General features: G+C 44.0%; 2 protein-coding genes across 4 annotated transcripts in view; one reads left to right on the forward strand and one right to left on the reverse strand.

Annotated features, from left to right (window-relative positions):
- Positions 1-14855, forward strand: part of sptbn5 (spectrin, beta, non-erythrocytic 5) — a 111355-nt gene that overhangs the window by 55543 nt on the left and 40957 nt on the right. Inside the window, exons 28-37 of the mRNA XM_063184122.1 lie at positions 777-934; positions 2442-2574; positions 3000-3145; positions 3908-4022; positions 8830-8938; positions 9090-9271; positions 10870-11073; positions 12026-12175; positions 12392-12496; positions 14261-14452. Coding sequence (XP_063040192.1) covers positions 777-934; positions 2442-2574; positions 3000-3145; positions 3908-4022; positions 8830-8938; positions 9090-9271; positions 10870-11073; positions 12026-12175; positions 12392-12496; positions 14261-14452 — 1494 coding nt within the window. The remainder of the gene's footprint in view (positions 1-776; positions 935-2441; positions 2575-2999; positions 3146-3907; positions 4023-8829; positions 8939-9089; positions 9272-10869; positions 11074-12025; positions 12176-12391; positions 12497-14260; positions 14453-14855) is intronic.
- Positions 5496-8078, reverse strand: LOC134435010 (gametocyte-specific factor 1-like). 3 transcript variants are annotated; one of them, XM_063183727.1, is made up of 8 exons: positions 8064-8078; positions 7640-7897; positions 7422-7525; positions 7189-7315; positions 6975-7058; positions 6826-6889; positions 6591-6664; positions 5496-5635 (listed from the first exon to the last, which is right to left on the reverse strand). In XM_063183727.1, the coding sequence occupies exons 2-8, from the start codon at positions 7860-7862 to the stop codon at positions 5544-5546; spliced, it is 768 nt and encodes a 255-aa protein (XP_063039797.1). In that variant the 5' UTR covers positions 7863-7897; positions 8064-8078; the 3' UTR covers positions 5496-5543. The 3 variants fall into 3 exon arrangements, with proteins under 3 accessions (XP_063039797.1, XP_063039799.1, XP_063039798.1); XM_063183728.1 differs by lacking the exons at positions 5496-5635; positions 8064-8078 and adding an exon at positions 5874-6232 and having other exon boundaries at positions 7640-7941; XM_063183729.1 differs by lacking the exons at positions 7640-7897; positions 8064-8078 and having other exon boundaries at positions 7189-7337; positions 7422-7521.

A 14855-nucleotide genomic window follows, 5' to 3' on the forward strand; every position in this document is an offset into this window, starting at 1 on the left:
AGCAATGCAAATATCGCTTCTGCGCGCCAGAAAAATCAGAAACTCCTGCCACTTTGTCGGGAAACAAACAACCAGTAGCAAACCAAGGGTCAACCATGCCGTTTGGGAAATGTTAATTGTTATGCTCTTGGTCTCGAAAAGATTTGAAAGTCGATGATAATCAGGCTAAGACTTGACAGGAGATGTTAACTTGACAGCCTATGGGTGCTCACTGAGCACAGGCCAGTCTGCAAGCATACCCACAACTCTGCATGCCATTTGTCTGTACTGTAAATGGCATAGAATAATTTCTGGAAGTACAATAAATATTTTATCTATGCTCCGATAACAGTCAGTCTGTCAGAAAGTGGTCTGATTTTCATATTGTTTGTGATCAACATTAAGTCTGTTGACTTTTCCCCCCTTCAGACCACTTGCCAACATTTTTCCTCTCTGCAATGAGTCATTCAGCCTTCCAGCAACTTAGGAAGATGATGCATTATCACTGCTAACATTGCCATGTGACGCTTTAATGGGATCTGTAATGAGGATAAAATCGGTTTCACAGATCTACTTTATAGTAGTATTGGTGCTGTGCAAACAAGCAATGTGTGCCATAGGTAGGATGGCACAATGTTTTAAATAAAACCTATAACAAGTTTATGCACAAGAACCAGTGAGTTCAAATGAGGTTGTGAGTCTGTGAATGCATGTTCAAAAGACACATTTAACGTGTGCGTGTGTGTGTGTGTGTGTGTGTGTGTGTGTGTGTGTGTGTGTGTGTGTGTTTGTTGCAGGCAGTAGAGGGCCAGATCCAGGTGCTGGCAGCGGAGGTGGAAGATCTGAAGAGCACGGTGGACCATGCGGTGCAGACCATGAGCCTGGACGAACTAGAGCGCCCCTACAGCCGCATCAGAACCCAGAGTGCTGAACTAGAGCACCTGGCTGTTCTCAGGTACTTTACACATTCACTTTATTTTTATTTTTCAGGACATTGCACATTGTTTTTACTGTTGTTTGGTTTTCTGTGTTGGTGTCACGTGTCCTATGTGTTCTATGTGTTTTTTATGATGCTGCAACCTCCCTGTCTCCAAAGCAAATTTCTCCTTCGTGGAGACTAATAAAGAAACCTAACCTAACCTAACCTAACTGAACATACAGTACAGACAGTATAAATGTGCCAGACTATAGCGCAAGAGCTAAATTCCATCTGGTGTCCAAAACAGGAAGGCTAGATGTTAACAGGACTTTGTCCTGGGTCTGTCCAAAGCTGTCAGCAGCTCTGCATATGTACTGTACTGTCCAGTGTAAACGTTACATACAGTGACACTGATGTCACTCAGCAGTGAAACATGACAAACTGGACTGAAAAAGTAAAATCCCTGCATTACTGAGCTCCTGTGTGCCTATGAGTGAAATGGATGGAACAAATATGTGGCGAGGTTTACATCCAGAACCTGGGATGCTGTTCCATGTAACGGAATATCTTTTGATAAACATTTTGCACATCCATTAAAACCAACTTTCCCACCAATATCACCCCAAATGGTGTCCTGAAACAATGGGGTAACAGATTAACCTCAAGCTTCTCCTTTAAGCCTCAGCCACCCCATGGGTAGGGTTAAGGGCTCTGCATACTTCACGTGCGCACTTTGGCGCGTTTGGCGCGAGAACCATTAATGACGTCATCCCTTGCGCCAGACTATTCATACTTCAAAAGCGCCCTTACAGGCTTTCGCTCGCATTGTCGGAAGTGCCCTCTGCTGTTCATGAGAGAAACGGCAGTATCTTTCGCAATTCGCAGCGTGAGTTCTACGGATGTATAAAATAGAAAGCCAAACATGGCTGCTGTAGGGCTACTGAACGTCTGACTTGTGACTTACCACATTCAAACATATATTTTTTGTTGTAGCCTACATTGCCAGATCATTCCAAGACCATGTGAGAGCATTGTTCTGGCGGCAGAATTTATAAATAGATCGCCGAACACAACGTGCTTCTGAACAAAGTAAACAATTGTTTCACTGAACAACATTTAAGAGAGAATATAAAATAACTCTCTAGGACATTTTATTATCCTCAAAATGATGCAGGATCCATTCTGTAGTAGCCTACAGTAGTTGTAGCCTCTCTTCGCAACTCCTGCTTTGTCTGCCTACCTGCATGGTCGCTGGTGGCGCACGACAAGTTACAAAAAATGTGGGGTGCACTACATCGCGCCACGGCAGCTCGCGCCACGGCGTGTGACGTCATTTTGGGTCACGTGACGGCGCGAGTGAGGTCGCGAGTGAGGTCGCGAGTGAGGTCGCGAGTGAAGTATGAAGGAGGCTAGCGCCAGTCACGCCAAGTATGAATCCGCCTTAAGGGTACTACTTTCCCATCTTTACTTCTCCCCTGTTGCCTGCCAGCATCCTGCATTAACTGCCCCTCATGAGCTGTGTGTGCTTGTGTGTTTGGATCAGGGCCCAGAGGCTGCAGGAGACCCTCCGGCTGCACGAGTTTAAGCGTGAGTCAGCAGACCTGGAGGACTGGATCGGCCAGCAGAGGCAGATCGCCTCCTCCGAGGACTACGGCTCCGACTACAACAACGTCCTGGTGAGAACAGGAGGAGTGGACAGGAGCAGAGCTCCTACTGAAGTGACGCACTGATGCACTGATATTGTCCCCATAGGCAGGGAAGCTGACAAGGGGGGGACAAAGGGGTCACCTGTCCCGGGCCGAGGGAAATGGGGGGCACGTAATTGGGTCCTCATTACATTGAATGTATTGGGTGGGGGGCCCTTCCAGAGGAGTTTGTCCTGGGCCCAGCCAAAGCTGTCAGCGGCCCTGCCTGTAGGGATATTTTTTTCCATACATACATCTAATCTCCATTCTTACCATTGTCCACACACCCCAGCAATTGAGAAATTTCTCACACTACTATTATTTCATGTAATTTGGCCTTGTGTGCTCTGGTGTGTGAGCGTGTGCATGCACTATTCTTTGGTGTGCACTGTACGGTACGTGTGTTTTTTTGGCAGCAACTGCGTGGGAAGTTTGAGCTGTTTGTGCAGCAGCTGGAGGTGGGAATGAAGAGACTAGAGGGTCTTCGGGAGCAGGCAGACTTGCTAATCAAGAACAGCCACCCGGACTCACGCTTCATATGCAACACATACAATGAGCTCAGGTATACCACATAGGCACCTCACCAATGAAATGTTTTCAATGTATTTAGTTTTGATACATATTTGCTGGGATGTGATTGCATTCATAAAATAAAATAAAAACATTTTTTTAAACATATTCACAGTTTTTAGTCAATGCATGCCACTCTGTGCAGCGCTGTTAGTCAGGAACCCGTTTTTTATTTTAAATTGCTTTCACGCGTCGTGTCTGTTTCCCTTGTTGGTTTGTGGGTTTTTTAATGTCAGAAAAATGGCATTCATTTAGGCAACTGAGCTGCTTTGTGGAGCTTAGACATTTGTGTGAGCGACTACCATCTGGAAATCAAGAATGTTTTGATCAGTGACTAGCCATTTTTGTTGTGATGTCTATGAAGTTCAGTTTTACAGCAAATCAGGTATACATGACAACCGGTTTCATGCAGCAAACACTGGCTTGTATTTGTAACGGATGCTGACTAGCAGAGTTTGTCTGGGAAAGTTAGTTAAACCTCCCTCCCGAAGCCTCATACAGTATCGGTAGCGGCAAGCTATTGGTCTGGACCTTTAGCTCAGCGGTATCGTGTGTGCCTCCCGTGCTCAAACCGAAGTGTTGACTGGTAGGTGGTGGGTTCGAGCCCCAAGTGGAAAACTGGCACAGAATCATCTCAGCTCCTTACGTATACAGTGTGTCTATGCCACTGGATGCAACTCATACCTGCTTTGAATCAATGGAATCGGCGGTCTCTGATGTCACCTGACAACAGCCCACTGGTGATGTGTTGCAGGGAATCATGGGATAATCTGCAGACTCTGGCGGAGCAGAGGCAGGAGAAACTGCTGCAGTCAGAGAAATGCCACCGCTGCTACAAGGACCTGATGGATGCCCTCGCGCAGATAGAGGTACACTGTGTGTAGTGCAATGATGGATAGCTTTACATTTGCCAAACTATAAAGAAAGATAGCCAAAATGGTAGACCAAGATAAATCAAAACAAACGTCACCAATCCAAAGTAGTGTGCTCAAGTCCGATCCATGACGTGCATAAGATGGGCACTACCACCATCCACAGCACTAAGGACTGAACTCCATTAATTCTCAACGTCCGCTGGTCTCCCAAAGGGGTGTTCATCGGTCACATGGATGCCGTAAAAGTATTGTCTTGAATCACCTCCACCTTATCCACCGACTCTGGTATAAATGCCATCAGAGAAATGCCACAAAGACCTGATGAATACATTTGCACAGATTGAGTTACGTACTATATGGCAATGGACACATTTGTTTTTTGGAAGGAGGGGAATTATAGGTATTGAGGTGGCAAGCAAATGGATTTGTGTGTTGCTCGAGAAAATAGTCAGAAATGTCAGCATGTTGCCCAAAACACCTAATGGGCGCACTTTCACAAATACACTCTAGGTCAGGGGTCCCCAAACTAAGGCCCGGGAGCCAGATGCGGCCAGCCCCCTTTGACCGGCCCTCCACCTCTCTGCACCTCACCATTTGAACTGGCCCAAAGAAGCAATCCTTACAGAAAAAAATAATGATAAAGTATATTTTTTAAAATATTTTTTTGGTTTATCAACAGGCCTTCCTACAGTTTAATTTTCACTAACCTAGTGTGAATCACCAGAAGTTTCTTGTCTTGTTAGTTTCTCGTCTCAGTTATATAAACAGGCCTACCATTTCTATTGTATCACTCAAACTGTTAATCACCATATTTTTCTAACCTTTCCTTGCTATTTTACATGGTTATTAGAAATTAAAAGGAATGCCTGTGGTATTTCAAATTGAAAAACATGTGAAGTACTCACTTCTTTTGCAAATCACTTGTAACGATGAACTATTTTGTGCTAGAAATTATGGCTATAACAGGCAGTGGCCTAGTATACAGCCCACATGATTGATCCCGGCCCCTGATCAGTCAGAAACGATAATGTAGCCCCCAGAGAAAAAAAAGTTTGGGGACCCCTACTCTAGGTGTGTACAACATGGCAAAGGTATACACTTGCTTTTGCAAGGAGGGAAACTCCATTAGCTCACCAACGCGTCACTGACAATAAATACAGTTAGACATACGGATTGCCACAAAAAGTTGATGGATGTTCTCATGCCAATAGAAGTACTGTATGGTAATAGTGATGTTAGTGGCGTTGGCTATAATCATGTCCTTGATTGTAAGTTGCTTTGGTTAAAGGTTAAAGTGCAATGTAATATAATAGGGGGGGCTGTTATTTATACACAGTGGCTCACTATATGCATTTAGACAGCTTGTTTTTGACAAGAGGTTTTAGTACAAGAACATGTTCTCTGGGAGCTCTACTTATTCAGGGAAACAAAGAGAAAACAGAACACAAAGTTCAGCCATTAAGACTCAGAGAGAGAGAGACATTTGTTTAACAATTTATTTAATGTTAACATTAATCAAAAAACAAAACAAATACAGCGCTGGAGACAGTCTTTGGCGTAGGTTATCATCAGCCCGGGCCTTGCGGATATCTCGAAACTGGCCAGATCTACAGGTAAGGCAGCAAGAAAGAGGAGTTAAAAAAAAGGAAATCGTGAATGCTGATTGCTTGGGCAAAATGCACACGAGAAGACATTTGAGTCTTCCTGCAGAACTAGCGCAAGCTTATATAGGTGTAGGCAAGTGGACTAAAGGGCCAGCTAATGTAGTCAACATCCATGTCTAATGCTGTATCCATTAGCTGGCATTGACCAACCCATCCCAAACACTGAAGACACCAGACCAAATGTTACAAAATTGTAATTTAATGTAGGACATAAACAGACATTACTGAAGGTCTGAAGACATGCAAATCGCCATTTAATACAGGAGATAGTCTTCTCTTGATTGTGAAGACATGATCATTTAGTGATTTGTGAAATGGATGATCATTAAGGCATTTGTAAAAGTTAAAAGTACTCCAATACCAAACACATTTAAAATAGCTACAAAATGAGTTTATTATCTATGGTCAGCTCCTTTAAAAAACCCTATAAAATCAGACTAAAATGTGCAGAATCCCAGTAGCATTTGCTTCCGCAGTGAAGGTGTGATCTTCAAAAATCACCCTCAACATGACTGTGCTTTCCTGGGTCAAGTGCAAATCCTACAGATTGAAACAAAACAAACAAAAAAGATAAAAGATTTTAAAGTATGCACCGTCCTACCACTACTGATTTTTACAGATCGAGCACAGTCAAAGTAAAATAAATTCTGCATTTTCAAAGTGACAGAAGAGAAAGGTTTTTACCCAGTCAAGCTCTTCTTAGCATTTCTTAAAAATTCAAAAACACAAGTGGACAGTCTAACATTTAGAGACTCTGACACGATTTTTTTCGCCAATCCAATATTCTTAATGCTCCTTAGAGCAAGCTGGAAGTGAAGAAAATATGTAATGGCTGTAACATTACAACCATAGAAGATAGAGTATCTTTTTAACTTTAAGTCTTCAGAAGTGAACTTACACATTTTCCAAGGTAAACATCCATTAGACGGAGGTTTCGGAGCTACCGGTTGAGAGATGCAGAAAGGTGTAGGCCTAAAAGACAGACAAGCAACTCTGAACAAGACAGCCAGTTTTGTGTCATTATTTCACACTGTTGTTTCCACTACTTACCATCAGAAGGCCTTTCTAAAAATGCTCCAAATTAATCATCATACTTTTTTTTTTTTAACAAACAGAACACAAACATAGCCTACCTGTTCTGAGGCATCAAGGTCGCAGATGTATCCCAGATGAATGGATCAACGGTGTCGTCCGCCTCTGCAAAATTGAACTCAATTGGTTTACAAGAACTTCAATCTGACTTAATGAGGCATTACGCACGTTTCATGCATCGGATGCTCACCAGTCTCCCAGTCCTCCTCACTTTGGGATGTTGCAAAGCGGTTCACCGGGACTTTAAATTTCGGCAGAACTTCCCTAAAGCCAACTAAAAAAAGAAGGGGGATTGCATGGGTGCGCACACGCACATGGGTAGGTCTAGACGTTTTAGACCAAAGCAAAAATCGTCTGTTTCTTTAGAGCACTTGGAACATTATTTGACATAGGTCCCTACTTACCGTCTGTCGACTTTTCGGTTTGCCTGTCGATACATTTTCTCATGTGCTGATCCATCTCATATTTAAGCATGCGGTGTTGAGCGTTAAAAGGGCAAATCACCATTTCCGCGGCCATCGCAGGATTGTTCTAAGGTAAACGGGGCATAGGCCTAACAATTTAACAAAGCGTTTCCATCTGTAGACTACACGTGGACCTTTTGTAGCTTTCTGATATAGAAAAAGCAAGGACAAACCTTTTCGCATTTTTGAATGTGGTATGCGAAACGACAGGCTCGAATGACATGATTCTTGTCGAAAGGACACTGCACAGGTCTATCTGGATCTTCGTTGTCTACAACTTCAAACAGATGTTTAAATAATTAAGATGTTGCATGGCCATGGTTCCAAAGAAACTCAACCTATTTGATTTGTTGGCTTCATTACTTAAGTAAAAAAAATGTTAGTTTCTTACCGCTGCCCTCCTCCCAGTGCGGGTTCAAATCCCTAATTGAGGTCCTGCGTAACGGGTCGCAACTGGTTCCATATTTAAAAGTCGACATATCATTCGTCTGACTTGCTGGCGTTGACGGAGCGGCTATTCCCTCTGCTTTCACGGCATGGAAAGCAGAGTTGAACTGCCTTGCATAAATATCCTTTGCAATTCTGCTAAAAGGCGTGTCCCAGGTGGCATCCATATCTGCTAAGTCTTTTCAAACCAATCGACATCTACCTGTGGAGTTTGACGAACAACAGGATAATAGAACGCGGATACAACAACAACCACTTGGTTGCGATAACAGACGAACGCGACATCTTATTTACACACAATTGTTTTTACATTATTTCAATGCAAGTAATGTTACATGTAGCAACTAATGGTTTAAGAACTAGCCTACTGGAAATATTGTAGCCGCCCTTGAAACAACTGTCACTTGCTTCCAAAATAAATGTCAACAATGATGCTCGGCTTGGAATGAAGAGTGATGGTGCATTCCAGGCCCAATCCAAACGCTAGGAGGGGGTTAGTTGTTGGACTGGAAAAAATAGGTGCTATAGGCTAGTTCAGTAGCAAAATTATGCTTATATTTTTCATTCAGCATTCTGAATATTCATGATGACATATGCTTTTTCTAATTTGGACACAATGAGAATTACAAGCCATTATTAAGGGATACAAATTAGTGTAGGCCTAATTTCCTTTTCATTGTGAAGACCCACAATAGTTTGTGAATTATTATCACAAATAGGCTAGCTAGGGCTTGTTGATGTTGTGGAAAAGATTCATTTGTCCATGTAATTTTTGTAATTGTACTTGTAACTATTGATGTTTATGTAACATACAGTGGCTAGCTCTACCTTTATGTACAGTAAATGTGAAGACATTAGCATGGGGTGCCTTAACTGTGAGTGACCCCTGTCGGGTTAAGAGGGGTTAAGTGGAATTCTACATTGATCGATGGTGTCAATCTCACTTGCACTCGCTCTTACACACACAAACACTCACTTGCTCTCTATCTCTCTCTCTCTCTCTCTCTCTCTCTCTCTCTCTCTCTCTCTCTCTCTCTCTCTCTCTCTCTCTCTCTCTCTCACTCACACACACACACACACACACACACACACACACACACACACACTCATGCACTGGTTTGTCTTATGGCACAGGAGCGCTTTAAGAGCGTACCTGAGGACATCGCAAAGGACCTGCAGGGGGTCCTCTCTCAGCTCCGCAAACATGAAGCGCTGGTTAATGAGCTCACCGGCAACGAGCAGCAGCCCCCCCCCCCCCCCCTCTGTCTCTCTCTCTGTATGTGTGCGTGTGCATCTTACTTTTTCACTAATCTCTACACTTCGAATTCAGAATTCTGTACAGTATAAGGCCAACACTATCTACTGTATCAGTATATCTCTCTATCTATCCCTGTAGCTGCAGGAGCTGCTGGACACGGTGGACAGTGTGTTGGGAGCGTGCTCAGTTGAGCTGAAGGCCCGGCTGCAGGAGCAGCAGCAGGAAGTGGTGGAGCGCTGGGAGAAGCTCCGCCTCCTGGTGGAGAAAAGGGAGGAGCAACTCAGTCACGCCCGCCAAAGATACCAGTTCCTCAATGCTGTAAGGCTGCCAGTTTTTTTTATTGCTTGTTTTTTTGTTGTGTATTTATTTTGTTATGTACCTGAGTATGGAGAGACACAGGGCACACATGCGTTAAGACAGTACACAAAGTCCATACACATTGATGCACTGTACACAATACATACCAGAGATGGGACCAAGTCACTAATTTGCAAGTCACAAGTAAGTCTCAAGTCCTTCCAATCAAGTCCGAGTCAAGTCACAAGTTACGACACATTTGACCAAGTCAAGTCCAAGTCCAAGTCATGCCAAAGCCAAGTCAAGTCAAGTCCAAGTCCAAGTCGTGCCAAAGCCAAGTCAAGTCCAAGTCCAAGTCTTATTTTTTCCAAGTCATTAACAAGTCACCTTGTATTATATGTGCAATATTGACAATTACCTTTGGTCATAAATTCATTACCTCTCCACACTGCTTTGCATGTCCCCCTTCGCCAGTCATGTTCCGAAAATCGACCATGGTATACTATGATTTCAGTTTTTTGAGCATGGTTCGGCATTGGTTTTTGGTTTTACTAGGTTTAACTATAAATTGAACCATGGTTTTACTCTGAAAACTAACCATGGTTTTACCACGGTTTATAATTATTCATTAAATTACTTTTATCTTTTATCCAGCACATATATTGGTGATAGTCCTTTGAGCAATATGGGGTTAGGTGCATTGCTCAAGGGCACTTCAGTCATGGATGGAGATGTAGGAAGAGGTGGGTTTAAGGGTGGGATTCAAACCTGCAACTCTGTGATCTCCAGCCCAACTCCCTAACCATTACAGCACGGCTGCAGACAAGCTTTCATGTTTGTTTGGGTGACCATGCAACCCACAATTGATCATATATATATTTTTAGCATGGTTTTTGACTATGGTTGAAGGTAAATCATTTATTTTTCTTTCTTTCATGCATTTTTTTCACACACAAAATGCAAAAAAATATATATATTCATTGACTTGGAGCACAATTGCAAGTCATTGCAAGCTAAAACTGTCAAGTCGAGTCAAGTCTCAAGTCAATAAGCGTACAAGTCGAGTCAAGTCACAAGTCACTCCTAATATTGGCAAGTCAAGTCTCAAGTCGAGTCATTTGTGACTCAAGTCACAAGTCAGTCCGAGTCACAAGTCACAAGTCCACATCTCTGATACATACTACACAAACACGTACACTAGGGCTGTGACAATATTGAATCGAATTGCGATTAATCGCGATACACAGTCACGATACTGAATCGCTATGCAAGGGTGCAGTATTGTGATGTGTTCTTTCAAAGTTCTGTTATGGTACTCTTTAGTCCAGAAAACAACCACATGATATGATGTGATAGTGCTTAACTAAGTAAATATCGCAATGCATCGCAAGAATCCATGTATCGCAATGCGTGGTGATAATATTGCATCATGGCATGTGTATCGTGATGCGCGTCGAATCGTGAACCCCTTGCCATTACCCACCCCTAACGTACACACAACCATTACAAGGAGAGAGGAAACAGGGGCTACTCATGCTCTCTCTCTCTCTCTCTCTCTCTCTCTCTCTCTCTCTCACTCTCTCTCTATCACTCTCACACACTCGCATGCACATATGCAGGCCCAGGACTACACGTTATGGAGTGCCCAGGTTCTGGGGGGCATGCGTGCGGAGGAGTCCATCCGGGACGTGGCCACGTGCGGCCTGCAGCTGGCCCAGCACCAGCAGCTCTGGGCCGAGATCGTGGCCCGCGAGCAGAGCTACCAGCGCGCCTTCAACCTGGGACAGGAGCTGCTCAAGCTGGACCCCTCCCACGCCAAAGAGGTGGGTGCAGTAATCTCACCAGTCCTTCTACTGCAGAGGGGTATACAAAGGTGCCGTTTCCACGTAGCTGGATATTTTTATATGTGGATATTTTTTTTCTCCTGCTTGTATTGGTTTTGCATTGGTTTTGGCCTTCCGTTTCCACGTAGCAGATATTTAAAAATCCAGGTGCAGGAGAAAATAATAGCAGGAGAAAAAAATATCCTGTTTAGGGGTCTGAAACGCATTTGTTACAATGGAGGATTTTTTTTATCCACATGTTGCGTTTCCACCTAGCAGGAGAAAAAAATACCCTGCTAAAAAAATATCCTGCTACGTGGAAACAGCACCTAAGAAGCTGGTTCAGGAGGAGGAAGGCCGCGATCACATCACACACGGATTTCTGCTGACAATCTGCGATGCGCGTCCAGCTGACTTGGCCGCGATCACACTGGATGCGGATTTCTGCTTACAGTCCGTGATGTGTGTCCAGCTGATTTATCTGTAATGATCAGACCGAGCACAGATCCACTGTGCTGGTTGGAATGCTATCAGTAGAATCTTTAGTAGTGACCAGGCTACGTTGTAATGGTTGAGCTGTCACACGCAACATAATCTATGGCGTTGTGTTACTGTGTTGCGAAAAATACACAAAAGCTGTGTAAATTCATTTCTATTAAATGGATAGAAGAAGAGTTCTTGCTCCTAGCCCTCCTAAAGTTTGATCCTGAATATGATATGAATGTTGGCAATGGTGTTGTAATAGAGCATCAGCATATCCATAGGTGATGTGAAGCAGATCTTAAACCTTGAATTGAACTTTTTTCTACTCAGTCCGCCCCGGGCGGAGAGGCAGACAATCATCGAATCCGCCTTGCGCTGATATTCAATCTCTCTCTCTCTCTCTCTCTCTCTCTCTCTCTCTCTCTCTCTCTCTCTCTCTCTCTCTCTCTCTCTCTCTCTCTCTCTCCAGGTGAGTGAAAGGGTGTCGTGTCTGTGTGAGGATCGTGAGGAGCTGCATGGCCACTGGAAGGAGAAGCAGGAGAGGCTGGAGCTCACCCAGCAGGAGCAGATCTTCTACAGGGACTCAGAGCACATGGAGTCCATCTCCAACTCGCAGGAGGTGAGTTATTACACAAACACACCCTGACACACACGCACGCACGCACACGCACACATAGAGGGAGAAGATCTTCAACAGGGACTGCACGATGTAAACAGTTGGGGATTCCTCATATTCATATCATGAAAGTATGTATAAACATACCACACATCAAAGTAGTGAAATCCCTCCGTGACAGTTTGAAAGGGAAACTTTGTTTTTTTCTCCATGTTGCAGATTTTGCTGAAGAACAGTGATCTGGGCAATACGGTGGATGAGGCAGAGAGGCTCATCAAGCGCCATGAGGCCTTCCAGAAACTTCTCAACAACCAGGAGGAAAAGGTCAGAAGTCTGCAAGAACTCTCTGGTCAACTGTCACGTGTGTGTGTGTGTGTGTGTGTGTGTGTGTGTGTGTGTGTGTGTGTGTGTGTGTGTGTGTGTAGGCACATTTGTGCACATTCTCTCAGGTGTGCATTCCCAATTATTTAGAAACACAATGTCTGCAGCACTAATTGAAGCCTGTGTGTGTTGCTATGGTGTCTGCAGCACTAACTGAAGCCTGTGTGTGTTACTATGGTGTCTGCAGGCTATTATGAACTTCAAAATAGCATATTTAAAAATTGTTATTCTGTCCCAAAAGCATTATATTGAATACATGCCCAACTCCTGGCCAATTTGCGTTTTGTGGATTGGGGACGCAATCAGAGAAAACTTCCGATTTTGCAAGGCATTGGCAGAAAAAAACAACAGGATATCTTGAAAAAGGAGGACTTAAGTGGGAAAACTTCACGAGTGTCTGCACTGATGGAGCTGCAGCCATGGTCGGACACACCAAAGGCTTTGTAAGCAAAGTAAAGGGAAAAAAACAGATGTAATTACGCACTGTTTGGGACTTTGGGACCGTAGCACTGTTGGATAATTTTTCACCACATACCAAGCACAATGGAATCGGTGCCGTTGCATCCCCCGTAGTAAATCCAAATGAAATGTAAGCTACTCTCATATTGCCTCGAGCTCACGGTATTTGCCTTCTTTCATCTGCGTCCGAATTTTGCCGCAGGGCCCTGTCCAGGACCCAGATCGGAGTTTATTTTTCGTTTAAAAAAACTTTGCTACCCACACGCACTGGCGATACCTGAACCTGTCAAACAATCACATTCATGCATTACTAATTCTCTTATCTTTACTACAATGCTATTTGCTACCTGCTGCCACCTAGTGATAAGGAATTATTACATGATTAGGACGCCAGTCAACAGCAGACGCTACTAGATAATGACCTAGGCATTATTTGCTGATAATAATGAATTTGTTTAAAAAATAAAAAATGAAGAATTTCCCACGGCACACCTGACGATCTGTCACGGCACACTAGTGTGCCGCGGCACAGTGGTTGGGAAACACTGCTATAGATGGTGGCTCTGCAGGACTAACTGAAGCCTGCGTGTGTTACTATAGATGGTGGCTCTGCAGCACTAACTGAAGCCTGTGTGTGTTACTATAGTGGCTCTGCAGGGCTAACTGAAGCCTGTGTGTGTTACTATGGTGTCTGCAGTGCTACTAACTGAAGCTTGTGTGTGTTACTATAGATGGTGGCTCTGCAGCACTAACTGAAGCTTGTGTGTGTTACTATAGATGGTGGCTCTGCAGCACTAACTGAAGCTTGTGTGTGTTACTATGGTGTCTGCAGTGCTACTAACTGAAGCCTGTGTGTGTTACTATGGTGTCTGGAGGACTAAATGAAGCCTGTGTTTGTTGCTATAGTGGCTCTGCAGGACTAACTGAAGCTTGTGTGTGTTGCTATAGATGGTGGCTCTGCAGGGCTAACTGAAGCCTGTGTGTGTTGCTATGGTGTCTGCAGTGCTACTAACTGAAGCTTGTGTGTGTTACTATAGTGGCTCTGCAGGGCTAACTGAAGCCTGTGTGTGTTACTATGGTGTCTGCAGTGCTACTATCTGAAGCTTGTGTGTGATGCTATGGTGTCTGACTAACGTAAGCCTGTGTGTGTTGCTATAGATGGCGTCTCTGCAGGACTAACTGAAGCCTGTGTGTGTTGCTATGGTGTCTGCAGCACGAACTGAAGCCTGTGTATGTGTGTTGCTTTAGATGGTGTCTCTGCAGGACTTGTCAGAGCGCCTGCAGGCCACGAGCCTGAAGCGTGAGAAGCTGAAGCGGATCAGCAACAGGCTGCAGGCCCTGCAGGAGAGGAGGGGCCGCATCCAGGAGCTGGCCCTCAAGCGCGGAGACGACCTCAACATGGCACGCCTGCTCTGCATCTTCAGCCGCGACGCCGCAGAGGTCACCTAGCCATTCATTCATTCATTCATTCATTCATTCATTCATTCATTCATTCATTCATTCATTCATTCATTCAGTCAGTCAGTCAGTCAGTCAGTCAGTCAGTCAGTCAGTCAGCCTTTTTAGGGCTTTTGCCATTATTCAGAAAGGATAGTACAGTGGTTCTTATTTTACTTACAGCCCCCTTTAACTTTGTCCGAGACAAACCAAACCAAACCATAAATAGTTGCTCTGAGTGTGTCGCATTAGCATAATCTTTTTTGTTTTTTTTTCTTCATGCAAGATTATTTTATCTTGCACACGCTATGCACTCGGATTATTTTATCTTGTTTATTATTGCACCGGCTGCATGTGATGGATGAATAAAAGAAGATTATGCTTTGCTGTTTGCCTCAACTGTTCC

Source organism: Engraulis encrasicolus, chromosome 19 (assembly GCF_034702125.1).
Source record: "Engraulis encrasicolus isolate BLACKSEA-1 chromosome 19, IST_EnEncr_1.0, whole genome shotgun sequence".
Classification (NCBI taxonomy): domain Eukaryota; kingdom Metazoa; phylum Chordata; class Actinopteri; order Clupeiformes; family Engraulidae; genus Engraulis; species Engraulis encrasicolus.